Genomic DNA, 27,994 nt, shown 5'->3' with positions numbered 1-27,994 from the left:
CTCTATGTTGCTGTACTCGTTCGTGTCCTCCATGGTGGCGGAGCTGTCGGCAGGGGGTGCTGGCGCGCAGACCGAGTCCCGGTAGCAGCGGCCACGTGTTAAAATAATTTTATAGTTGTTGGAGATAAAGCCTTGAATTATTTTGATTTTGTGAAATAAGGATTTCTCTCTCTTTTTTTTATCATTGTACTCTGCAGACTTCTCTACTAACAAATGGATGACTTATTTAATAATTTTAACATATGACCAAAAACTGCTCATTCCTTTATTGATTATTGTTAGACTTTTAGGTTAAATAGTTTATATACAAGCCCAGTACAAAATTCAAAAGATACAGAAGTCACAAAAATATTAGAGAAAAGTGATCTTAACGCACACTCCTGTCCCCCAGTTACTCCAGGAGCATGTCTCACTAGGGGCAACCACTGTTAATTTCTTATGTGTGCTTCCAAAGATAGTCCATGAATATAAAAGCAAAAATTTGCTGTGGGTATCCATCCGTATATAAGAATAGTATACATCCTGCTCTATACTTTGCTTTTTCTACTTGATTCGTTCTTGAGATTATTCCTTTTCATGTTCATAACAACAGTTCTCTCATTCTTCTTTTTTTATCGTGAAGTATAACATATATACAAAAAAGCAATAAATGTCCAAGTAAAGTTTAACAAGTAGTTATAGAACAGATTTTAAAGTTTGGTATGGTTACAGTTCCATGATTATTCATTTTTTCTTCTAGCTGCTCCAAGACACTGGAGAACACTCTCTCATTCTTTTCGATGGCCACATAGTATTAAATTAATAAAGATAGATAATGAACTATATAACTAGGAATTAATTATTAATGGACACTGATGTTGTTTCTAATATTTTGCTATTGTAAACAATGTGCAATGAATATCCTTAGAAATACATTATTTTCCATACTTCAACTGTAGGATCAATTCCTGGAAGTAGGATTACTTGGCCTCTGGAGTATGGGTATTTGAAATTTTGGTAGATATGCGAAATTGCTCTCCATGGAGTTTGGACCAATTTATATTCCCATCAGCAATGGATGAGGTGCCTTTTCCCCACACTTTCAACAACATAACATTATCAAAACTTCTTGACCATTACCAATAGGATAAATGCAAAATCTATCTCATTGTAGTTTTAATTTATATTTTAATTTATATTTAGTTTATAAATTTAATTTATAAGTGAACATGGTCATATTTTTAGTATAGATTTATTTATTTAAGAGCACTTGCTGCTGTTGTTGTTTTCTGTAAACGCTTCATATTTTTGCCTAAGAAACTAAACCTTTACCTAGTTCCTCTTTATGTTATATGTAACCTAAGAGGTAAAATTTTTACCAGTGTGCCATTTATCCTTTCACTTTGTTAATTTTACATGGTCAGATTCCTGAATCCCTTTTTTTTTTTTTTATGGCATCTGGGTTTGTGTCGTATTTACAATAACTTTCCCACTCCAAATTATAAAGTTAAAAAAATTCTTGCCAAATTTCTTTCAGTTCTTCCATGGCTTCATTTTCTATAATGATACCTTTGATTCACCTGGTTTGGTTTGGTTCGGTTTGGTGTAAAGTGTGAAGTCAACATCCAACTTTATTTGGGCTACTTGGTCTCCCCCCAGCAGTTTTTAACTCATCTTTTTCCTTATGGTTTGGAATATCAGCTGTGTTAAATACTAAATTTCCTTATAAATTTCGTTCTATTTTTAGGCTTGAATCTCTTCTGTTGTATTGATCTGTCTGCCAATAAAGCTAGTTTCATCTCCACATTACTCTTCTTTTTCAGTATTTTCTAGGTATTTTTGTTTATTTTTCCATAAAAACTTTAGAATTTCATTCAAAAGCGAATCTAGTTTGTCTTTTTATTGGGGTGGTTATTTAATTTTAAATGTTCAGTGTTTGAAAGTTAAATTAATATAAAATATCCCAACATTTAAAAGAAAATGTTGCCCATTAGGAAGTTTTTATCCATAAAATTCTTATGTTTCCTTCCTTTAATTTCACTTCAAAAATATAATAAACATATTCAAGGTATTGGTCCCCCTGCCTCCACTATACCAACTTTTCTCATATTTTAGACTTTGGGGAAGTTAGCAGTATAATTAAAGAATAGCTAATAGCGTGCTCTTTACCAGAAGGACAGATCAGTGCCTTTCTATAGACAAAGGCTGACTAACAGAACAACATCCTCAGACATATACCCAGTGATGTATGTTACAAATTTCCTATCTTGTCTTCCTATTCTCTCTCTCCAAAACCTCATTTTTTTATTATATAATGAAATTAAGAAAAGCAGTTTCCCTTATCATACAGTGAGAGACCACCAAAATAACATTGGATTATTTTCTTTACTTTTAGTTTAATTTAACTTTAATTTTTAATCTCTACCCACAGTAAAAGCATATTTCATGGCTACTTTGGGTCTGCCTCTGTGGATCTGGAGATTGGGATACACAGGCTTTAAAGGTTCCTCGCTGTCTGGAATTGGAGCACTGTTTATTACTGGGCGTGAGGATTGTCTTTGAATTCTCACAAGAAATGCTGCTTCTACAAAGCTCAACGATCATCAGATTTGCCTGTCCCTCACTTAAGCAGCTCATTAGTACTGTGGTAGTTAGGTTTAGGTGTCAACTTGGCCAGGTGAAGGTGCCTAGTTCTGTTGCTGTGGACATGAGCCAATGGCATGTGAAGCTCATCTGTCACTGATTATTTCTGCAGTCGGCTAGGGGGAGTATCTGCTGCAATGAATGACATTTGATTTAATTGGCTGGATGCTTAAATGTAAAAGTTCAGCATAGCACAGCCCTAGCAGCTCAGCATACCTCATCTCAACACTCACAGCTCAGCCCGGGCCTTTGGAAATGCAGAAAGGAATCACCCCAGGGAAAGCTGTTGGAACCCAGAGGTCTGGAGAGAAGGCCAGCAGAGATTGCCCTGTGCCTTCCCATGTAAGAAAGAACCTCAGTTGAAAGTGAGCTGCCTTTCCTCTGAAGAACTATATATTTTTAACTAAACCAAATCCCCTTTTCTGAACAGCCAATCCATCTCTGGTATGTTGCATTCTGGCAGCTTTGGCAGACTAAAACAAGTACAAATAATTTGTCTTAACTATTTTGGGACTTTCAAATATAAGCTTAAAAAGAAGAAGAAGAAGGAAAAGAAAGAAAAGCAAAAAGCTAATGGAGTATTCTGGAATTCATTCTTGAAAGTCCCATAGCACCTTAGTCAGACTACCATTTACATTAAGGGCACAGAATTGCAATTCCATATCTGTACAGTTGTGTCCCTTGCAGGCATCCAATCCATTATGTTTGGGGAACCCTAGGATCTTAGTCACATGAGAGGTACAAAAAAATGTCTAGTTAATGAATGCTTGCTTGCAGCTCAACAAATTACTTTTTTAAATGGTCCTTTTAACCCATTGAACTTTGCAAAAATAACGGTTTCAAGAAATTTCTATAAAATCTCAGGTGGCATGGTTTTAGTAGAAAACATTCTGGTTTGTGGAGAGGTGGCTTAGCCATGTGGCTGTGTTTTAGTTACATGTTCCAACAACCTCTTATATGAAGCCCCATTCATCAAAGGCTGTGGCTTCTGGGTCAATGGCCATTTCTTCCGAGTCAGAGTTGCCTACACAGTGAACATGATTGATTAGCTACCAGTCTGCTTTGAAAACTCAACCTACAGGATAACCTAGGACAGTATCCTAAAGGGACTCATTATAACAGAACAGACAACTCTTGCTTCTGCTTCTAGGAGCAGTCCTTAAGCCTGCCTATCATTCACCACTTAAAAGCCATGTTTCATTTTCAGAGGGCAGTTGATGAGTCACAGATAAAAGATGCACTGTCTACACCTAATGGTTGGGAGGTGGTGTTTCTTCCTTACTTGGTATGGCTGTCTTCCTCCTACGCATTTGCCCTGAACTAGTGTCCAGACCACTAGAAAAAAAAGTAGCTCCATCATCTTTGACACTCTACAGTTAGGTGTGAGACCCTAAAATTAACAATGTCCCAGTTGATATCCCTGATGTGAAGACGTATGGCTTTATAGTCAGACGAGCCTGGACTGATCTTCTAGCTCTGCCATATATCTATCATGTAAACTTCACTTCTTTTAACTTAATTTCCCAAATCTCAGGTTCCTCATCTGTCCAAGCACGTCCAACAATATCTCACAGTGCTGTTGTGAGGTTTAATCAGTTTATTTATGGAGATCTCCTAATACAGTGCCTGGAACATTTAATATGCATTAATTCATTTTTGCAAGGTATAATTTACTCTTACTCTGTATGACAAAAGCAAGTTGGAGTACTTGTTGAAATGTACTTTGAAAATTATTGCTTTTTCTTTCTTTTCTTTGTATATATGTTATATTTAAAGAACACCAACTAATGGAAAACAGTCATGTTCAATTGAATTATGTACCCCACTTTAAACACATTCTTAATCTGCACTCTTGTGGGTGTGAACCCACTGTAAATAGGACCTCTTGAAGATATTTTTAGTTAAGGTGTGGCCCAACTGAAGGATGGTAGGCCTTAATCTGTATTACTGATTACTGGATGCCTTATAAAGAGAAGAAACCAGCAGCCCGAAGTTGGAGAAGATCACAGGGAGAAGCCAGAAGCCACAAGTTAGTGGAAACCAGAAGAGCAGACACAAGGAGAGGACATGGTTCAGTCACAGGAGTCAGAGATACAAGCCAAGGAATGCAGATTGCTAGCACCAGAATTTTATAGATCTGGGGAGAAAGCAAGCCTTGTGATACCTTGATATCTTGACTTTCTACCTCTTCTAGCCTCAAAACCATGAGCCAATACATTTCTGTGGTCATAGCCAAAAAGAAAAGTTAGTGGCCCATAGAATAGAGTCAGCCCACAGACATGTTTTCATTTGTTTGAACACTTTTTAAAATTGCCAAATGTCCAGTTAGTCACCATTTCCACCACTCCCAACTATATCATGCAGCCCACTCCATTCATTAACTTCTCTAGCCTGGCCCTGTAGACATTTTGGTTTAAGCCACTTGCCTTATATTATGGAAGTTAATCCAGGAGACCAAACTTCATGCCTCGTTAATTCATAATGTGAATGTCATTTGTGAATACCACAAAGTAATTTCTTGAGCACATAAATAAAATAAGCAAAACGAGCAACCTTCCAAGTCAGGAAGGAAATCGAAAGAGAGTAAAAAGAGGGAGAGAAAACTGCTATAAAGCATTATTGTGATTTCCCTTTTTATGTGTACTGCTAATCTGGTTCAATCCTTGGAAAGAAAATGATTTCTTTCTAAGTTATTACTAGTACTGTGGTTAGCTCTCAGGATGTTAGACGCCAGTGCAACAAGCACTATCTACAGTTATAACTTAGCTAGATTTTGCCCTTAGGATTCCAATTACAGATCTGAATCATTCTTGCATTGGATTCTAATGAATTTGCTTGCCCTCATACTCAGCATTTCTTTTGTTGCTTTATTATTTTTAGTTCTATTTGGGTAACTGTCTCACATTACTTAGATTTTAAGATCTCAATTATCTCTAACAAAACTAAAAAATCTCCCCAGAAGTTCTACCTAATGAATTCTGCTTACACCTTCCTGACCATTCTTAAGCTCAAGAGAAGCTAAGTTGGATATTTGGTAATCAACTGGCAAAATAGATGCCGCTGTCCCCAAATGAGGCAGAAGCCATAAGAACCCTCAAACTCCATTGCATTCTAGACTGGGAAGAATGCAGTAGAAACATATTTCAAATCCTCAGCTGGTTTGAGCCCACTGAGTCACCTATTTAAAGCTCTTGCCTCTGCCTGGGCCTTTACTTACTAGTGCACTCTTGGTCTTATTTCCAAAGTTCCCACTTTGTATTTGGACAACATTGAACCCTGTTCATTCTCCCCGGTGATCTCTTTTTTACCTGCCTCTCTGACCAATCTTGGTCTTTACAAACCTAAATCACATAAACAAATCCGATACCACAGCAGCACTTTCTGTTATGGAAAACATCTATTAGGATGGACAAACAATACTTGTGTAGAAGTTCACTTTTCATCCATAACTGTAACCAGCAAGGCTGCCCTATGCAAAACTGGGCAACGTGGAAGTACAGTTCTATTCCAACATAATACAAATATGTTAGAGTCAGAGACCTGGATCCAAACTCTGATCCTGTGGCCAAACTTTTCTAAGTCCAACTTTCTTATCTCTAAAATGGGCTACTAATGGACATACCTCTCTTATATTGTCACTTTGAGGACTTAGTAAGATAAAATATATAATGCACAAATAGAGCATAATGCTATTTATAACAGATGTAAGCAATTATTAATGTTCCGACTTCACCAAATTATACATTAACAATAGGTTTTATGTCTGGTATCTTTAATGTAAATGTTTTAAAATATTTATCTAAAGAAGACATGGGTTGCTTCTGTATTCACCATTATTGTTCTATTTGCTTTTAGAAGTTTGTTTTAAAAACTCTTGGAAGTCTCCTATGGTAGCTGATACATTATCTTAAGCATTTTAATGCAAATTAATTTTTGCACAACCTGCAGTGTCAAAAACCATTGAACTGGGAGGGAATGGAAGAGGTTTAGGAGAAATCTATTGCTGCCTCCCATCTGGACCCCACAACCAGCTCCACCTGCTCTCACATGTACTAACACTTCAGCTTCCACCCTGCCAAAAACCACCATGCGAAGTTTGCTTTTGTTTTGTTTATGCAAAAGAATGTTAAAATGTGTAGAAAGGGGTATATTTCAAGTTTTCTAGAAAATTTGGCAGGATTGTTGTGGAATTTCAATATATTTTTGTACTATAATCCAAGTTTTCCGTCAGGTTTTGTGGTTTTGTTTCTGTTTTATTTGGCATTTCATTCTCTTCTAATATCACAATTATCCGTTTCTGATAGGATCTTATAGGCCATATTGAGGGATTTGGATTTTGTCTTAGGGTTTTCTGGAGAAACAAAACCAACAAGATATCTTATTAAGAGATTTGTTACAAGATCAAAGAACTGTGGGGGCTCAAAATCTGAATTCCTTAGGGCAGGCTACAAGCTGGAAATTCTGATAAAGGTGATGCTGACGTTCTTAGTCCAATTGCCCAGGGAAAACAGTCTGATTGGAAATTTTGGCAAAAGCCAATACAATTGAGGCAGAAATTCTTCTAAACTCTGAGATCCTCAGTTCTGGTTTTTAAGACCTCCAACTGATTGAATAGGAGACTCTGCACATTGCTGAAGGCATTCTTCCTTTTGCTGATCATAGATGCAATCAGCTGATCACAGATGCAATCAGCTGATCATAGATGCAAAATCCCTCTATAAAATAACCTCACAGTTGAACTGACATTAGTGAATAAACTTGGAGAATTTCATTGGTAACTGAGACCATCAGGAGATAGAAATAGGGTAAGATATTGGGTAATCGGAGCTGAAGGGATACAGATTGTGCAACAAGATGGTAAAAACTCAGAAATGGATAGAACAATACTACCTAACTGTAATACAATTATGTTAAAACACTGAATGAAGCTGAACGTGAGACTGATAGAGGGAGGAGGGCTGGGGGGCACAAATGAAATCAGAAAGAAAGATAGATGGTAAAGACTGCGATGGTATAATCTAGGAATGCCTAGAGTGTATAATGATAGTGACTAAATGTACAAATTTAAAAAATGTTTTTGCATGAGGAAGAACACAGGGATGTCACTACTGCAGGGTGTTGAAAATTGATAGTAATTAATATTTTAAAATTTTAACTTATGTGTGAGACTAAAGCAAAAAATGTTTATTTGGTACAAAATTTATATTTTAACTAGTGCATTTCCTAATGTAACTTATGTAGACAGCTTACCTGAACACCGTAAGTACATGGAACCTTGAGTAGGGCATGAGATTTTCTTGGTTTGTCCAGGGTGATGCCCTGATAAATCTCAGAGTTATTTGAACTGTGAATAAAAAGTATTTGCAAAGTCCCTTTCAGAGAATGGTGAGAAAGGGGAAAAATTCAACTTCCCCAAGTTGAATTCTTGATATTCTCTCAAGCAGTGTGAACAACCAAAGCAATAGGCTGAGCCCCCAATCTTGGGGTTGTTCATATGAAACTTAACCCCACAAAGGATAGGTCAAGCCTACTTAAAATTAGACCTAAGAGTCACCCCCAGAGAACCTCTTTTGTTGTTCAGATGTGGCCTCTCTCTCCAGCCAACACAACAAGCAAACTCACTGCCTTCCCCATGTCTACGTGGGACATGACACCCAGGGGTGTGGACCTTCCTGGCAACATGGGACAGAAATCCTAGAATGAGCTGAGACTCAGCATCAAGGGATTGAGAAAACCTTCTCAACCAAAAGGGAGAAGAGCAAAATGAGACAAAATAAAGTGTCAGTGGCTGAGAGATTCCAAACAGAATCCAGAGGTTATCTTGGAGGTTATTCTTATGCATTAAATAGATATCACCTTGTTAATCAAGATGTAATGGAGAGGCTGGAGGGAACTGCCTGAAAATGTAGAGCTGTGTTCCAGTAGCCATGTTTCTTGAAGATGATTGTATAATGATACAGCTTTCACAATGTGACTGTGTGACTGTGAAAACCTTGTGTCTGATGTTCCTTTTATCTACCTCAAACAGATGAGTAAAACATATGGAATAAAAATAAATAATAGGGGGAACAAATGTTAAAATAAATTTAGTAGATTGAAATGCTAGTGATCAATGAAAGGGAGTGGCAAGGGGTATGGTATGTATGAATTTTTTTCTGTTGTCTTTTTATTTCCTTTTCTGAATTGATGTAAATGTTGTAAGAAATGATCATGATGATGAATATGCAACTATGTGATGATATTGTGAATTACTGATTATATATGTAGAATGGAATGATCATAAGTTAAGAATGTTTGCGTTTGTTTGTTATATACATTTTTTTTAATTTTAAAAATTAAACGAGAAAAAAAAATAATAACCTCACAGTGACATGCAGGCCAGAATTTGATTAAATAGCTGGACACCATAAACTAGCAAAGATAACACATGATATCAACCATCACAGACTCTATATGGCAAACATATTTATTTCTTATGGGAGGGAAGCCATTGAAAGGTTCAGAGTAGAGAATGGCAGTCTTGTATTTGTGTCTTTGAAAAACCTCTCTGGTTTGGCTTCATTGTGAGTTGTCAATTGAATGGGAGCAGGAAGAAGGCCTGGGAAACCATTTAGTAGACTGTAGCAGATTTAAAACAGTGGAGACGATGATGGTAGTCTGAATTAGGGTTGTAGATATGGAAATAGACTGACTTAGAAAGGAAATTTGGAAGTAGAATTGACAGGACTTGGTGATAGTCTGGATATGGGGGTAAGAAGGAGAGAGAGATGTCGCAGATGAACTGTAGATTTCTGGGTTGAACAGCTGGGGGGATGAAAATGCTCAGTTCCCCAAGACAGTAAACCTGAGAGCAAGGGAAGATTTGAAGGGAAGGTGATAAGTTCAGTTCTGCACAGTTGGTTTGCTGTTTCTCTGGCCTTTACAACACAATGGAAGAGTGGAAGGTTGGCAAACCAAACAGGATTCTTAGTCGGCTGCATCACTGCAGCATGGCATGTTAAATCCAGGAATGTGTCAGTTCACATCATAAATAATACTACACTTTGGAAACTAAGACAGAGTAGCAGTTCAATAATGCACTAACTTAAAACTTTGGACTTGCTCCCACAATTGGCTTCTCCTCTCTGAAGTAGAAGTTACCCGTGTTTCTAAGAGATGCTCTTTGCATCTGTGACTGGCCAGTCAAGTGAATTCAAGAAAATTTCAGGACCTCCCACCATTTGCATGCTCTCCGTTCTTTCCTATTAAAGGTCTGAGTGGGGCTCACACCAGCTGGTCATATCATCAGTGATTTCCATTTCAGAATACCAACCTCCAAATGGGCTTTTTGACATTTTCACTTAGAGAACAAATAATCATGGTATATATCCTCATAGAAGGGAGAGTATCTCAAACAAATATTTGAGATGGGTTAAGTCTATTTTACATTTTATTTAAAAATTGATATTTAAAAAAATACTTTATTTGTCCTTTACCATGCATTGTATCTCTTTTCTTAGTTTCTGATTATTTCCTTGGGTAAGGTGGGGTTAGAGAGAGAGTAGGAAATGCTAAATCCTATTGCCAGCAATTCTGGAAATATAAGTCAACATTAAGAGGCCAAAACCATATCCCTTTTACCTTTTTGTAAAATAAATGAATAGCCAACTCAGATAATTTTCTCTGTTTTTAAAGACAGTTGGACATTTTCAGACTCAAAGACAAATCTGGCTTTAATTTGGTGGAAGTGTTCCTCTATGAGACCCTTCGGCATAAAGGATAGGAATACTGACTTTTGCAGGGCATTTTAAGAGCACGACTCTGTTTACTCTCTTGACCCATCTCCCCACCCCCAATCTGCCCTATCCATCCAACAGTCAAGTTCCAAGAAATGGTTGTGGTCAGCAAATAAACACACATTGGACCAAATGTAGTTCACTATGGCAGAGGGAGAGCAAAGGCAGAACTGGCTCCTAGCCTTGGTTAACTGATAAAAACAAGGTCTCAGGAATAATGGTAATAAGAGAATACCATACTCATTTCCCAAGGGGGGTCATTCTGGATTTGTTTTTATAGCAGGATTTTATAGCAGGTCAGAACGTCCTGACCTCAGCTGCTGGCAGCTGCCCTAGTCTTGGCCCTTCCTCCTGGCACTGCTCTGTGGGAGGAGTAGAGGGGGAGCTATTAGTCCCAGGGGTCACTGTACTAGGTGCTAGAGATACAAAGATAAAAGGTTCTATTTTCATTTTTGAATCTCACAGGATACTGGAAAGATAGAATTGTTAAAACCAGTATCAAAGGACATCCACTGCTGGCCATGATGGAGTAACAAGGGCAGATTTCCCTTTCACCATTACCACATAAGAAAAAAGGCAAAATATATTAAATGACAGTTTTTAGACATTGAACATCAGAGTGATTCCTGAGAGAAGGGAACAAACAAAGTGATCCCTATGATTGTCCCAACTTACTACCTAGGGAGAGTTTCCAGGCCTAAGCATAGGAAGGGGGGAACCCAGGCAAAGCCCAGTGATCTCACTGAGTTGAGGAGACAGATCCTGGAATCTGGGGATGCACAGGAGGTTAGAGTTCCCAGGGAAGAGTACCATAGAGGAGAGAGCTGCAGAGAGACAGAGTTCCAGAGATCTGTATAGGACCCTCTCAAGTCTTCAGCTCAGAGTAGATAACCACATACATGTAAGGAAACTACTGAGGCTGAGGAAAGAACCAGCAGAAAGGAGCAAGTAGAACAATACTCAGCGCTTCCACAGGCTGGAATAGTTGACACACCTACAAATGAGAGTGGGAAAGCATAAGGCATCAGGTAGCATTCTCAGAAGGGTGTTGCTTTAATAGTGGGATTAAATTAATCCTAGACTAAAAGGCACTCTGGACCCACCTAACAAAGCTGAGAAGCAAACCTCAGGTGGGCAATGGGGGAAGGGAAGGAAATGGGGATGGTAGAGATGGAGACGGGAAAGGTGAAGAGAGAGAAGGGAAGAAAGGAAATGGAAAAAGAAAACTGGGGAGAAAGAGAAGGAGAAGGAAAAAAGGAAGGAGTCAGAGAAGGAGAGAATTAAGGAAAAAGGAAAGGAGAAAGAAAAATGTAAGGGGAAATGAACAAAATAAAGAAGAAAAAAGAAAGAGCAAGCAAAGGAGTCTGAGAAAGAAAAGGAACAATTTAAGAGAGAAAGAGAACAGCAGTGCCTTGATGAGGTTCCTGCTCAAGCTGCCACTGGTGACAGTAAAACTTCCAATTTCTATTGGGAAGTGTACCTATCCAAGGGATTACTGCTGATCTTTGTGGCGGATTCAGCAGATCACAACCAATTACTTGAAGCCCAAAAAACACCTTCATCAACTAATTGAAGCAAACCTGATCCTTCCTCTGGTTGTGTTTGCAAACAAACAGGATCTTGAATCAGCCTATCATATCACATATATCCAGGAGGCTCTGGAATTTTCTGAGGTGGGAAATGATAGGAAGATATTATTGCTTGGAACCCAAGTGACTGAGAATGGCTCAGAGGTTCCCTCCATCATGCAAGATACCAAAAACCTGACTGCACACCTGGCAGAGGATAAAAAGTGACCTGACCAGGCCCAGGCCCTCAGCTCACCGTCAGCTCGCATGTCATCATGGAGTGTTGAGTGACAGGCTTATAGCCAAAAGTTTCCACTTTCAAATAAAAAATAAGCCATTTCTTATTTTCTCATGCATAGCATATACAGATTTCAATTTATTAAGAGTATCTCTTTATTTAGATTTTGGACTTTAAATATTTGTAAAAAATGTATTTGGGGGATTTAGATTTTTAACAACAGAATTAAAATGAACATTAGCAAGTGTTGGGGATTGAATCATATCCCCCACAAAAGGCATGTCCAGATCCTAATCCCTGATCCTATGATTTGAACCCATTTTTAAATAGGACCTTTGAAGGTGTTTTAGTTAATATGTGCACAAACTGAGTGAAGGTGGCTGAAATGTCCTTATAAGCAAAGTAATTTGGAACGTAAAGCCACATAGTGCAGCAAGAAGCTGGAAGTCAACAGAACCTGGAAGAGAAAGGAAAAGACACCACATATGCATTGCCATGTGGTGAAAAAGCCAAGGAACCACAAAGATTACTGGCCAGCCAGAAGATACAGACCCCAGGAGGGAGCAAGGAAACAAGCCTTCTAGTCTCTGAAGCCATGAACCAATAAATTCCTGTTGTTAAATCATAAAAAAAAAAAAAAAAGAAAGAAAGAAAAAGCAAACCTCAAAAAGATCAAATTATTTCCAAGCAATCTAAATGCATTCCATATTTGAAGACTTGAAGAAAAAAAAATCTGGCACCCAATACCACAAGATTCTGACATCCAAGAAAAAATTACCAGGCATGTAAAGAAGCAAGAAAATTCCACCTAATATGAGAAAAGTCAATACAGTCTCAGAAATGATATCAATTATAGAATCGATAGATAAGAGCATTAAAACAGTTAATAGACTTATATTCTACATGTTCAAGAGGATGGAGGAAAAATTAAGCATGAGACACAGGGTCATGGAAGATATAAAGAAGACCCAAACCAAATTTCTAGAAATTAAAACTACAGCTTCTGGGATTAAAAAGAGTAGATAGGATTCACAGTAGATTAAGCATTGCAGAAGAAACTTCAGTGATGCAGTGACAGAAACCATCCACAATGAAACCCAAGAATTAAAAAACACTGAAAACAAAAAATGAACAGAGCATCTGCTGAGCTGTGGAATACCAAGTGACTTAACAGATGTATAACTGGAGTCAGAAAAAGTAATGGTAAAAAAAGAGTGGTAGAAATCTTTGCAAATTTGATGAAAATTGTAAATTTACAGAACTATGATTCTTTTTTAAATTTTTATTAATAAAACCAACCAACATACAATTTGAACATTCTTTTTTATCACATAATTGTATATCATCATCATGATCATTTCTTAGAACATTTGCATCAATTCAGAAAAAGAAATAAAAAGAAAACAGAAAAAAAAGTCATACATGCCATACCCCTTACCCCCTCTTTCATTGATCACCAGCATTTCAATCTAAGTTTATTTTAACATTTGTTCCCCTTATTATTTATTTATTTTTAATCCATATGTTTTAGTCATCTGTCCATAAGGTAGATAAAAGAAGCATCAGACACAAGGTTTTCACAATCACACAGTCACATTGCGAAAGCTATATCATTATACAATCATCATCAAGAAACATGGCTACTGGAACACAGCTTTACATTTTCAGGCAGTTCCCTCCAGCCTCTCCATTATATCTTGAATAACAAGATGATATCTACTTGATGCATAAGAATAACCTCCAGGATAACCTCTGGACCATGTTTGGAATCTCTCAGCCATTGACACTTTATTTTGTCTCATTTCTCTCTTCCCCCTTTCGGTCGAGAAGGTTTTCTCAATCCCTTGGTGCTGAGTCCCAGTTCATTCTAGGATTATTGTCCCATGTTGCCAGGAAAGTCCACACCCCTGGGTCATGTCCCATAGAGAGGGGAAGGGCAGTGAGTTTACTTGTTGTGTTGGCTGAGAGAGAGAGGCCACATCTGAACAACAAAAGAGGTTCTCTGGGGAGTCTTAGGCCTAATTTTAAGTAGGCTTAGCCTATCCTTTGTGGGGTTAAATTTCATATGAACAAACCCCAAGATTGGGGGCTTAACCTATTGCTTTGGTTGTCCCCACTGCTTGTGAGAATATCAAGAATTTTCTGCTTGGAGAAGCTGAATTTTCCCCCTTTCTCTCCATTTTCCCAAGGGGACTTTGCAAATACTTGTTTATTCACTAGAACTATAATTCTTAGTGAACCCCAAGCAGAAAATACATGAAGGAGATGACACCAAAGTACATCATAATTAAATTATTTAAAATCAGTGATAAAAAGAAAAATCCAGAAAGGAAGCATGGGAAAAAACAAATTGTATGCAAAGAAAAAAAATGTAATCTAGAAGACATCTTTAAAGTACTGGGGAAAAATCCTAACACATTTTTGGTATGATGGATATATTTAGTGAGTTAGAGAACATGCTATAGGAAAGTAAAATTAGGGGGAAGCCTGATTTTACCCCCAGAAGACCAGAGAAGACTTCACAGAGAAGGCAGAATGTGAATTGTGTGTTAAAGGATGACTAGTTCTGCAAGAGGGAACTTTTCATACAATATTTAAAGTTCAAGAGCCTTAGGCAAAAATCCTGTTTCCATCTATCACTACATGACCATAGACAAGACAGTTAACCTTACCACATCTCAGTTCTCTAATCTATCACATGGAAATGATAATATTGCTGATTTTCTAATCGTCCTATATTCTCTCAGCTAATTGAATTCATAGGACAAGTTTATAGTGTGGTAAAAGTAATTCTTCAGGACAGAATTTAGGCTACCTTTGCCTAAAACCAGCACCTGGCCAGAGGCAAGCAGTATCTTAGTATAGCAATTCTGTGTCAGAATAATGTGAAACACAGGAAAAGAAGGAATTCTGAGAAGTATGTATACCCCCAAATATTTTATTCAACACAGTGGAAGCAAGAGGAAGAAGAAGGAGTCAGGATAAAGGAAAGAAATCTGTTTGGAACTAAGCCAAATAAACTTAAATGGTTTAAAGAATAAATTGGCAGAGTAATTCGAATCATGGGCAGGTGCTATGAATGTAATTTAGTAAATGCTCGGGAACCTGCCAAGGAAGAGAAAAATGTGTTGCTATTGAGATCATTTCCCAGCAGTTTCATAAAAGAAAACTGATTACAGGAATTTAATAAGTAAAACAGAGCCAGAAATATAGTAATCAAATGAGTTTTTAATTACATTTCTAACCAGAAAAAAATTCCAATGTGTGCTCCTGGGATTAAAAAATAAGTTCTAAAGAAATGCTTTTGAAGCAGGAAACTAGCATTAACACTAATTTCCATAGGAATTATCACAGTCAGTTTTAATTAAAAGTCTTGATCAGAGTGAGGAGGAGCTGTGCCAAAACTCTACTACATAAAACTGTGGCAGTTGTTACCTCACACTATTGTCTAAATAAAAACACTAAATATTCAGCAGAAAATGGGCACCTACATTTTTCTTATGGAAATAAAGGGGATTTAGATCATTGTCTGAGTTATTATGTTGCTATATTTTATTAGCATATGGGATAACTGGTGCATCTGATTTTAAATAAGATGTGGGTTTTTTGTTTCTTGGGGGTTTTGGGGTGTGTGTGTGTGTGAGAGAGAGAGAGAGATCACTTTTAAGAGAGAGAGAGAGAAGTTGTACTCTATTTAAGGACATCATGTGAAGATCCACATCAGCAGGGTTCATTCTGATGATTTCATTACAGTATCTGATTCATTACAGTATCTGATTTCTGAGGTTTTCAAACCCCTCCCCCAACTTTGCTCTAGTTACATTTTACTTGTATCCCTGTAAATCCCTGGAGTAGAGGGTCTTGGGGTGGGGGAGCAGGGAGGATAAATCAGGCCTAATCTAACAGATGGCATGTAATCCTTCCTGGGGTGGGTACATTCTGCCATCCTCAACATAAAGAGCTTTGCTTCCTGTTGGAGAGCTTTCCATTGGCCACTCCCTAACTGCACAGGTCATGCTTGTAGAAGACTTTTCAGGAAGTGTGCTGGGATTGCAGTGGTTTACCCTGAAGCTCACCTTTTGTTCCTCTTGTTATGAATGATACACACCTGCAAAAGATTTACATGGGATTAGAGGTAGACTGTGGCCACAGAACCAAAGAAGCTAACTGACCCAAGGCATAAAGTGAAAACATCAATTTTTCATGGGCCAACGCCCCCAAACCCCATTCTCTTTCTTCTTTCATAGGAATAAGACTACCTTGTTAGATTTAGTGTAACAAGAGAAAGAAATTTGATTTACCATAATTCCAGGGAAGCTGGGGAAGACTGGCTAGTAGGGCAACTCTAAATGAAAGCAGTGAGAGAGGACTGGGAAGAAAACTGGATTATTCATTCTTCCCATGGGGTGGCAATCAGGACTATGGCCCATAAGAGGGAGAAGAGCATGTAGGGATGAGTCAGTGAGCGGTATTCTTCTCCTATGACAACCCCTACTCTTCAATAAAGTTAGTAAACATCTAAAATGTTGAGGGTGATTGGATTTCCTGTGAAAAGAAAATGAATTGAAATTTTGTATTGGGATTGATGCAGAGTGGAATCAAGAAGGCCAACTGGTCTCAAGAAGGAAGTTAAAGAGAAGCAGAAGGAAGTAAGGCTTGGAAATCATGGACAGGAGTTTAAAAGTCTCCAGAGCATTAAATAGGTTTGAGGTCAAGTTTTTCCAAATCTCAAGGGTTGGGGAAGCACCAAGTAACAAAGGTTCCATTCAATGAACAATGCTGGAATCCACGAGAATTCTAGACACACCCAAAGTGGATGGATGTCAGGGTAGATGAAAGGAAGAAGGAAGGAAAGATACATATAACAGAAATAAATAGGAAGAAAGGAAGGAAGTTCCTGGTGTCAGGCCTTACTCTAGTTTGATGACAATAGCAATCGCACTCAAAATGACCCTCAGAAGTTCATGTCTTCAGTCACTTTGCATACTCTCTAAAAATTTATGAGTAACCAAATTATAGCCTGGTTTAAACCGATTATTGACAAAGGTTGAAACCACACATTTTCAAGATGTTTAACATTATTCTTTGTTTTTTCTTCTTTAATTTTTAAAGCTACCCTTTCACCCTACGTCCCTAATAGCTTTCCCTGTATACTCATCCTATATGGCAAGGCTAGTATCCAAACTTTGATTTTGTGTGGTTTTCTACATAACTTCCAACTCAAATGGTAAGATTAGCAAGAGGAACCTTAACTTCCTATATAGATTTGTATCTTTCTTCTTCCATGGAAGGACTAAACAACATGCATGAACCTAACACATGACAGAGGTATTTTTATCATCTGTAAAATGTAGTGCTATTGTGAGATAAAGTATGTAGGGCTGTTGGCAAAGTAGTTAACACATAGTAGGTGTTCATAAGTGGAAGCCCCTCCTAGTTCATGTGGGAATGCCACATTTTTACACTTGTTAGGGATTCTGAGCTTTAGAAACATATCCAAGAAATGCAAATGCTTAAAAAATCTATATATTCTCATTAGTTTTGCCTATTTGCAAACTGCTATTATAAAAACATCACTATATAAACATATTTTAGATGTTTGGATAACTTAACCAATTAGAAAACATAACAGAAAAATTCCATTCAAGGCAGTGGTTATTTGAATTGTAGGATTACAAGTCATCTCTCTCTTTTTTTGCATGGCCAAGCACCGGGAATCGAACATGGGTCTCCAGCATAGCTGCTGAGCCACCGTGGCTGCCCTCTTTCTTTTTTTTTTAATCTCTGGTTTTTATATTCCCCAAAATTAACACACATTATTTAAGAAAAATATAAAATAACTACAAGGGGAAGAAAAGCATTATTTTTAAAACAAATCCATATTTGGAAAGGATAAAGGCAAGGGAGGGGAGAAATAATATGGAACTATTAAACCTTACCATCAGGGAACCCCCTGATACTGTGTCAAACTTTAGGGATTCTCAAATCAATAGGCCATACCCTTGATCATGAGGCTTACTCTTGTGAAGCTTGCATAGGTAGTGAAGAAGCTTAGACTACCTACAGATATGCCTAAGAGTTACTTCTGGAGGACCTCTGTTATTGCTCAGATACGGCCTCACTCTCTCTAAGCCCAACTCTGCAAGTGAAATCATTGCCCTCCCCCCTACATGGGACATGACATCCAGGGGTGAAAGTCTCCCTGGTGATGTGGGAGATGATTCCCAGGGATGAATCCAGACCCGGCACCATGGGATCAACAATTACATCCTGACCAAAAGGCGGAAAAGAAGTGTAATTTAAAAAGTATCAGTGGCAGAGAGAGTTAAAATAGAGTCAAGAGGCTGCTCTGGAGATTGCTTTTACGCAAGCTTCAGGTAAACCTTGCTGCCTATCATAACCTGCAAACCCCCAAGCAGGACCATTCCAGCCAACCCTAAAGAACACCTAGGGCAATATATAAGATTCCACAAGGGTTCCATGCACTAGAGCAACTTTCCAGAAACCTACAACTTCCAGATGGGTCCCTGGATCAGATAAGTCCTGAAACCTAGAGGGCCCATTCTCTCCAGAACATCAGGTAGTTCCATCTCCCTATCCCCTATTATTGACAGACTCTTCCAATATGAAGAATTTAGAATGACCATAGCCCAAACACCCCTAAAGAGAGGAACAGAAAGGTCAAGGTGATGGTGGAGTTATACAGAGAAGAAAGGATTTAGCAAATGTATATGGTTGCTGAATCATTAAGTTGATATCTCTTTTAGTCTCCAGTATTTTAGAGCAGCTAGAAGTAAAAACCTAAAATTGTGGAATTGTAACCCATGTCAAACTCTGAAATATATTCTACAACTAATTGTGGTGCTGTGTTTTGAAATTTATTGTTTTTTTGTATATATGTTATTTTTCACAAAAAAGAAAAAAAAAGTCAATTGTGATGTTAAAATATATATATATTTATTCCTTCTAGCTTCCTATATTCTGGAGCAGCTAGAAGGAAAAATCTGAGAGGATCGTATGGTAGCCCATGACAAACTCTGGGATATGTCCTCTAACTACTTGCTGAAGAGTGCTTTGAAAACTAGTGCTTTTTTATTTCTTTGCTTTGTACGTATATTATACAAATAAAAAGTTAAAAAAAAAAAAAGACAAAGGCAATGTTTTAAAAAGATGAAATTGTCATCAAAATCTTACTTCCATTTTTACTGACTGGCCAGAAAATAAAAGGCCCCAAATTATTTTTTATGTTTTATGCAAGTAGCTTCACTTATGTTTATTATTCATACTTATTGGTATACAGATGCTTGATAGATGTTTTTAGTGATCATATTTTAGAAGTTAAATATGTTGGAGGTCTTTCATAATAGAAAATAAAATTTTAAATAAAGAACATATATTCATGCATTTAAAAGAAAAAAGGAACTTTAAGATTCACCTTTTACTTAAAAAAAAATCAGTGAAACAGAGAAAATGGAATTTCCACATTATGCAGAGTGAAATCTGTGATCCTCTGGCCTCTAAGAAGATATTTACCTGCTATTTAACCTGAGCTTCTTGAATTTGTTCCAGCCCCGAGTTCAGAGGCAAGATCCTAGATGCCGCCCCTTGCCGTCCCCATCCTTGAGTAGCATCTGAAATGAGAGCTGTAGAATTATTCTTTCAAATAAATCCAGATGGGCCATCCTTACATTCAGGGCACTTGATGTGGATGTAAAACAAGATGGTAGTGTCCATGGCTGGCAGCTCCAGTGTTGTACACAGCTGTCCTGTTTTGTTTTGTTAATACTGCATAGACTTGATTAATAAAACACAATAGCATTAAATACATGTTTATTTCTCAAATAGCTCATGTTTGGCAAACATGATAATCATTGCTTTTGTTTTTTATACCAGTTTCCATTCTTCTCGCAAATGAAAGCTGGGGAATCAAGTCAGTGACTAGTTTCTTTCTCCCCTACCTATTTTGTGTTTTGCTTTAGGCTCTGGTAAAGGTCAATGTGAAACTGAAACCGATGCTGGATTCAGTGGCTGCAAACAGAAGAAAGTGGGAAGAGCTGCACCAGAAAAGGCTGCTGGTCTCTATTGCCTCCTCTTCCCCTGCCAGCCTCACTGTGGCCAATGAAGACAGAAACCAAACCTGCGGATTGGCATCTGCTGCAAAATGACTGCAGCCCAGAGGGCCAGCTTCAGTCCAACCACATCATCCTTTTGTTTCTTTGAGCTCAGTCCGTCCTCAGGCCTCAGGGATGTGCAGTGAAGCATGCCTGGGCTTTCCCCTTGAAATGTGGTCAGCAGGGGAGAAGGCGCACAGAAAGAAAGACAAAGGAGGGGGTGGTGGCAGTGAGTGTGTCCCAGGACCGTCAACTTTCTCTGATACTAGGCAGAGTACACAGGTTGAAACCAGGTTCTGGGCAGAGCCATTGTGGATCCAAAGACCTGAGGTCCATTGGCCCCTGCTTGCTTTGAGCTGATGGAACACACAACAGTGACTGGCATCATTGGCACTGCTTCATTTTGTCTATGGCTCTTCCATTTGTTACAAACTAAATGCTGCCTGCTTTTGCATCCTCTCCCTGAGTGTCTTTTTGTGCCAGATTGTACCTGATTTGTATTCTATACAAATACAAATTATTTGTATTTGTATTAAAACTTCAGGATTAAAAATACAAATCCTGAAGTTTCTTAGTGATGGATCCAACCCTTTAGAATTACCTACCTAAAAGACAAACTATATTATTACAAATTTTAACCAATCCTAGTTTTTCCCAAAGAGATCCATAGTAGGAATATAGTAAATGTGTTTTTCTGGTTGGTGATTCATATAAGAGTCATAATTTGGGATTCAAATTGGGATCATGGTCTCTATTTCAGAGTTTTTTATTCAACCTCCACTATAGACTCACCCTGTCCCAAAAGGAATGGATTAATAGACTTTAAAGATGAAAGGAAATCTATTGCTGGATTTACCACAAATGGTACATGAACATTTAGGAACTATTTTCAACAGTGATAGACATTTCACAGAACATAGCAGAGCCATAGAGTCTGAGACCCAACTGCCTTAAGTTTCCCAGTAATGAGTTTTGGTATAAAATTTAAGGTTATTGCCAGTAAGAAGTTTAAAGCCAAATGCAGGGGTCCCCAATTTTGGACTTGTCCTTAAGTGTAAGAAATAATCTCTGAAAGCTTAATAAGTAGTTTGGACAGAGAACATATGCTCTATAGGAAAAAAGTGAGTTTGTTCAATTTAACTAAGCCAAGTTTATAATATATAAGAATAAACTGTAATCAGTAGATGCAATGACTAGAAAGCTGCTTTGCTCCGCTATTTTACCTGAAAGATTGAGGACATGGCATGCCTTATTCAAAGTACACTAGGCAAAAATGCAGACTTCTATTCCTAGCTTTGGCATTATTGATTGGATGACTTTGGACAAATCATTTAACTTCTGACACCCTGTTTCCTCATCTGTAAAATGAAAATACACTAGGAAATTATTTTCAAACATGTTTGAAACTTAGAACTTTATTCAAATAAATCTTAGAAGAAATCCCCAAGATATAAAATACCTAAAAGCTGGACTCCTCTGTTTGAAGCAGGGATCCAGAGCCCCTGCAAATCCTCATCTATTTGATTATGGTTGTAGTGGCCCATAAAGAGGATCTGAAAAAGTTTGAAAGTCCTTGGACCTGCTGATCCCTGAGATCCACTGAAGATCTGAAAAGTATAAAAACTTAACACCATTTTTACTTTTGTTACTGTTGAGTGAATTTTACTACTCAAATGTTAGAGAAATAGGGGCCAAGTTCCATTGTTTTTTCTGGCATCAATGTAAATATTCGAGAAATGTTTGAAGAATTAATGGGTAAATTAAGGTACCAAGAGAGTAGTGAGGGGAGAGCAGGTTACAAGATTCTATATGGTAAGAAATGAAGTAAAAAAAAAAAAAAAAAAAAAAATTAAGCCAGAGAAAGAGGAAAAAGAAAAAAAGAAAGAAGAGCTATAGAGGAAAGATAGGGATTGAGGCAGATAGGAAGAGAACTGCCAAAGGAAAGGTTAAAGTCAATCCAAAAGAACAATGGCACTTCTGACTCCCCACCCTCCCAAAAAAGAAGGTGTAGAATCTTGTCCCCGATTGCTTAGAAAAGACAGACACTTGAGTAGGGAGGGGCTTTACAAAAATAGAGAAGGAAGGATGTGAAACCCTAAAAATAGTGTTCCTAGTTATCCTTTATGCCTATCTCTGCAGGGAAGACTGGAGAAACCAGAGAAAATGTGTGCAGGAAAAACTGCCTCTACAGGGCAGGTAAGAGGAGGTTGTCCAGATTTATGGATTTTATTAAGCCAGTTTTCTGAATCACTCTGCCATAAAAGAAAATAGCTTCTGCTGAGCTGTCTCCTCCTTCAGGTGAGGAACAAAGGGTGGGTGGGGCTAGACACAGACCCTAGTCTGGGCGATATCAGACGTCATCGTGTCTGCAGTTCCAGAAGCACTGCAGGTGTATCTGGGTATAATGCCACATTATGTTTATATCACAAATGGGAATTAAAAACCGGTCTGTGTGAGGCAGAGATGAACCCACATCTGTTATTTCCCCCAACAATAAAGAAATAAAGAGCCCAAGAAGGATACTGGTCCATGTAGAGCAAAATTTTAAAGCACGCGCTTTATAAACTGGACCCAGGGACTGACAGAGACTGCAAGTGCTTCTAAAGACTTCAGCTACCCTGAACACTGATGCTGCATATTGCTAAGGGGAACATAATTCATAGCACAAACCCTACAGCTTCTACTAAGGTTCAGTTTTCCTACCATTTTCTTGCCTTTTTATTGGCTTCACTGCGCCGTTGCCAATAGCAACATCCACTGGTAGCGAGGGGAGTTCAACACCGTTGCAATCTGCCATACAGCGGAGCCCTGACAATGTCCACCATCAATCAAGTAGCCGTTTGTAATTGCCTCCATCTATTTCTCCTGTCTTGAGGTATCTTTCTCATTGTGGGTCAGAATTCAGAACTGCTGACTAACGCCATGGGTCTGCTCCTCCACAACCATGAAGCAGCAGAAATGGAGGGTAGCGGCACCCTTGGGGCCAACAACCCCGGTGGTTAGAGGATGAACTCGGGTGTTTAGGTATTTTTAATCCCTTTTCTAAATCATTTTTTAATTTTGCAAAAATGTGAGGCATGTTGTAGCTATTCATATATTCTTTTTTCCAATATAAAAAAATTGTTGTAGCTATTCATATATTCTTCTTTTCCAATATAAAGAAATCATCCCATTTCTGAGTATTAATGTTTATTATATACTAGAGAAAGGCATTTGAAACATAAGCCTTTTTATAAAACAACTCCAAACTAACAGATTATGTCCGATTCCTCAGGTCTCTTGGCATTAAGGGTTGAAATGACTTTATCCTCCTTTGTCTATGGATGTATTTTTTTCTAGATACGATATTTATTATCAGTCATTAAGCAAGTAATACATGCACTGCCCACAATGACCAGTTCCAGCAAGTAGGGACAGCCCGCCCTAACATAAAGGGAACCATCAGGCATGCAGTGGACAGGGCTCCATCCTGGCTCAGCCACTGTCTGGACCTGTAATCTCGGGACTCTCCAGGTGGTAGGCTTTCCATCTGTTAATTAAAGCATTGTCTTTTTTCGGCCCCCTACTAATTTAGGTAAAATTCACATAATTTAAATTAAGCATTTTAAAATGAATGATTCAGAGGTATTGAGTTCATTCACGTTGCCCAATCATCACCCAGAACTAGGTCCAAAAAAGCGCTGGCTTTTATTCATTTCCACATCAAAGGATCAAGCCATGTGTAACTTTTAAGATAACTTTCTTGTTCACTCTTCTCAAATAAATTGTAGCAAACCTAAAGGGGTCAACTTACTGAAGACAAAATAACAAATTACATACATGGGATACATTTAAAAGTAACTTGACCACAGATATATCTGAACCTGTCTCTAAAGATCATGAAAGAGTCATCAAAACAACTTTTTAAAACTGTATCCTTTTATTTCATAAAATGACAGTTTTAGATTATCCCATATCACAGTTACCTCATAAATGGTAGTCAATTTAATTTAGAAATAAATTTTTGAAGTGAGTATAGTTAAAAGTATACTACATGTACATTTTGTCCATTTCTGAAATCTGAGATGTCTATACATTTCCAGGCATTTCATATTTGTAAAAATGTGTGAGTTAGAAATAATCTTTAAAATTGTGTTTGTGTAATAACGTTATCTAATATTAATGCCATAAGAATTCAGTTGCTTTTTTCTTGTATCAAAGTTTATCATACTTTACTTACCTTAGATCACTAAACAGAGTCTGCTCAATTTACTTTGTAGTGTAATTATTTAAAAATACATTTCTCTGCCGACTCTTATGAATTGCAGAAAAATTAAAAAAACAATTTCATCCATAGTAAAAGAGTGACGCGGTTTCCTTCAAGGAGGACAGAAATCTAAACATATTAGGGAAAGATTTAAATCTAAAGAGAAATACTTTGGCTGGGAAAAATAAAAACTCATCAATGATTCATTAAAGCAACAAAACCAAACCTAAGTTGGGAACCTAAAAACTCTGGCAGTATCACTGTAGTAAAATTTCATTATCTGCTTCAGAATAACAGTCTCTAAAAAAACATAGTTTATTCTGCCATGGGCTGTAAAGAACTCCCCAAACTCAAATGTGTCAGGAAATTTAAAGATTGAATCTGGCTACAAGAAGGCCAAGTTTTACAAGTTTCATATGTGAACAATAATAGAATAAAACACATAGATGGCAGAAATAAAATGGGGGTGTATTTGTAGAATTTCATGATGAACATTTGAGTTTAGCAACGCTTGATGTCATGCTTACATTACTTGCATTACCTTTTCCTCAGCTTGTAATTTGGGGTTGTACATTTTTCTAATTTAATTTTGAAAATTCTTGCATGTTTGGTACATCGCTCAGCAGTGCTAATGATAAATTGTTTATCTGTGTAGTATTTCTACACCAATGTCTTTTGAGTGTATAGACTGGTATAGAAATAATATATTTTAGTAAGTAAATGAATATTTGCTGTGAAAAAAATGTGCTATTTGAGGCCATCATTTATCTCTATGCTCATTTTGTGTGTGTATTAGAATTTCAATTTTTTTTAGTTTAGATTGAGGTTAAATCATATGTAAAAGATTAAGTTTTTTTTTTTTTTTTTAGAAAACAGCATGATGTAGGAATAGGAGGCTAGATTTTATTGATTCTCATTCCCTAGGGGGAATAATTGCTTTTGCCATTTTTATTTTGATGTACAATAATCTAAAAAGGGTCCCCTACTGATTTGCTTCCTAATTATTATTGTTTTACATGAAAGAAGGGAAATGTGTCTTCAATTGAATCACGTGAAGTCAATCTTTTGTGTAGAGTTTCCAGGCTGATGTTTCATTTTAAGAATACTATATCATAGAATGCTTGACCATTTCATAGCAACCAATCCATGTTTTTGAAACAGTCTGCTTTTAAGAGGCCTAAATGTCTTTGTTTTTTAATAAATACTTAAAGATCACCTAACGCTCTGGAATAATTATTCTTTATTTTTCTTGAGAAGGGTGATTTAAGAGCCGGAAGAATAAAGCAGGCATTCGAATACCACAATTTGAATTTTGACTGTCAATTTAGCCCATTAACCTTGTCTGGATCTGTGGCATTTGCCTATGTGAGAGATACAGTGGGACAGCCCTGTCCATGTTGCATTTTAAAGATGACAAAAGGTTTTTACATTATTGGAGTGTTTCTGGAGACAGAAGAGTCTGCAGCAGAATGCTGGGTTCCTGTGTCCGTTACAGATTGCTCAAATTTGCATGGGCAATTACACAGGAGATCGCATGAATGCAGGGCCGCCAGCCACACTGACGCCATACAATTACACAACGGCTTCGGTGCTTAAACTTTAAAATTCTTACACCATTGTGCCTGTTCTGTTAGAACAAACTGCAGCAAATGATCCAAAGCCAATTCAAATGACTGCAGAGGAGGTGCCCAGGGGGAGAGAGGGAAGAGGTGCAGCATGGCCCACTACTGGCCGGCATAAGCAATCACCAGTCCTGGTGTGCCTGCCTGCAGCAACTACCGATTTCTTTGTGCTCCCTGGCCCTCGCTTTTACAGTGGGGACTACAGCAAAGATCACCTAATTCACTGCAGGGCTAAAAGGATTTATGGGGGGAAGTTAAGCAAAGCAGGCCCTGTCCTGGTACCGAAAGTACTTCATAAACAAAGGGGCTTGGAGTGGCCCTTTTGTTTACAAGGTTGGTTGACTGTTCAAGTGCCAGCATCCACGACTGCACTTTCTCTGCTAATTCCTTTTATAAACCATAACCCAATCGCGCTGTCCCTGATAAACTAATTTAGATAATAATAACATAAACCCCATGGGAAACTGAGCTCCCAAACTGGTCATCCTGCAGAAAAAAGTCTGGGATGAAACAGGAGCGAGAACTAACAAACAGAAAATGCTTTTGCAAAATGTCTTTCTTTATCAAGACAGATGTTTTCCACAGCTATGGTTGAGATGCTCATAAATTAACAGTGTTTACCAATAGGAAGTGGTTATATTTACAGGATAAATAAGAAAACAATCTCTTCCAATTACTTTAAAAGAGAATGTCAAATAGATCATATATGGGATTTCATCATCTCATATTTTGGCCAGCAGAAACATAAACACATTAAGAACCAAACATCATGCTTTTAGCCCATATACACTTTCAATGAATGGAATTCTTCCATGAGGTAATTACGGCTCGTATTCGGGAGCAAAATCCACCCTGATTCCAAACTATTTTCTCAAAGCTGAATTCCTTTCTACAAATTCCTAAATCACCTTCTGTAACAACCAAATGCCTTCCTGTTGCTTGGATTGATTAAACACACTTACTTTTGATGTATCCTCAGGTTTGCAAGATTCTATTGGAAACAAAATGATCCTTTGTGACATTTTATATATTCCACCCCATTTATCACTTAATAGAATTTCTATCATTAATTAAAGGGCCATCTTTCCCTCCCTCACCCCTCAAAAAACTAATCTGTTTCCCAACTGCCTATCAGGGACTAAACAGAAGTCTGTCTATCGCAGCAGTAGTGATGACCATGCTAATTTCACAGAGGGATTTGTGCATTCATTTCATTTGGAAAATGACCTGCCCTCCATCTGTCTAAACCGAATGCCCTGCTTTTTTCAAGCCAGGCCTTAGGAGCAGCATCACATGAAATAAGGATGAAGACAGACCTGCTTTCATCCTGCCCATTTCAGCTGTGCACACACAGATTTGTATCTCCAAAGAGGAGAACCACTACCGATACCTATAGGGGTCAGATAAAATTGCAGAAAAAACAGAAAGTCTCCTTTAAAAAAATTTTTTTAAAAGAAGTCATTTGAAAGTAAATGCTTTCATGATACAAATACAACTCTGCATAATGGAGAATAACTCTAAAGATATAAAAGGCCCTTTTCTTGTTTCCTTGTTCTCTCATCTTACTGTGGTCTAATAGCAACCTACTTCTGAGTTTCAAGGGACAAGTGTCAGCCAGGCAACAAGGCATAAAGAAAAAGACCCCCTTCTCTCTGATTATTGAGCAGCAGCATTACTCCATTCACATAACTCCCTGGGTTGAAGACCATAAAGGGCTGCAGCTGGAGATCAGGTAAGACGAAGATTTGGAGTGGGGTCACAGTGGGTTCAGCTGACTTTTCTGGGGATCTTGGGGGGTTCAGAGCATCACTA

General features: G+C 37.8%; 1 protein-coding gene and 1 pseudogene across 1 annotated transcript in view; both read left to right on the top strand.

Annotated features, from left to right (window-relative positions):
- PDE11A (phosphodiesterase 11A) overlaps positions 1-25,773 on the top strand; it is a 480,527-nt gene extending 454,754 nt beyond the window's left edge. The window contains exon 22 of the mRNA XM_077151782.1: positions 20,183-25,773. Coding sequence (XP_077007897.1) covers positions 20,183-20,368 — 186 coding nt within the window. The 3' untranslated portion in view covers positions 20,369-25,773. The remainder of the gene's footprint in view (positions 1-20,182) is intronic.
- LOC143676814 (ADP-ribosylation factor-like protein 9 pseudogene) lies at positions 5-12,194 on the top strand (annotated as a pseudogene).
- Positions 25,774-27,994: the final 2,221 nt, after the last annotated feature.

Source organism: Tamandua tetradactyla, chromosome 3 (genome assembly GCF_023851605.1).
Source record: "Tamandua tetradactyla isolate mTamTet1 chromosome 3, mTamTet1.pri, whole genome shotgun sequence".
NCBI lineage: Eukaryota > Metazoa > Chordata > Mammalia > Pilosa > Myrmecophagidae > Tamandua > Tamandua tetradactyla.
Note: the sequence above shows the minus strand (reverse complement) of the source record. Positions and strands in the feature narration are given on the sequence as shown.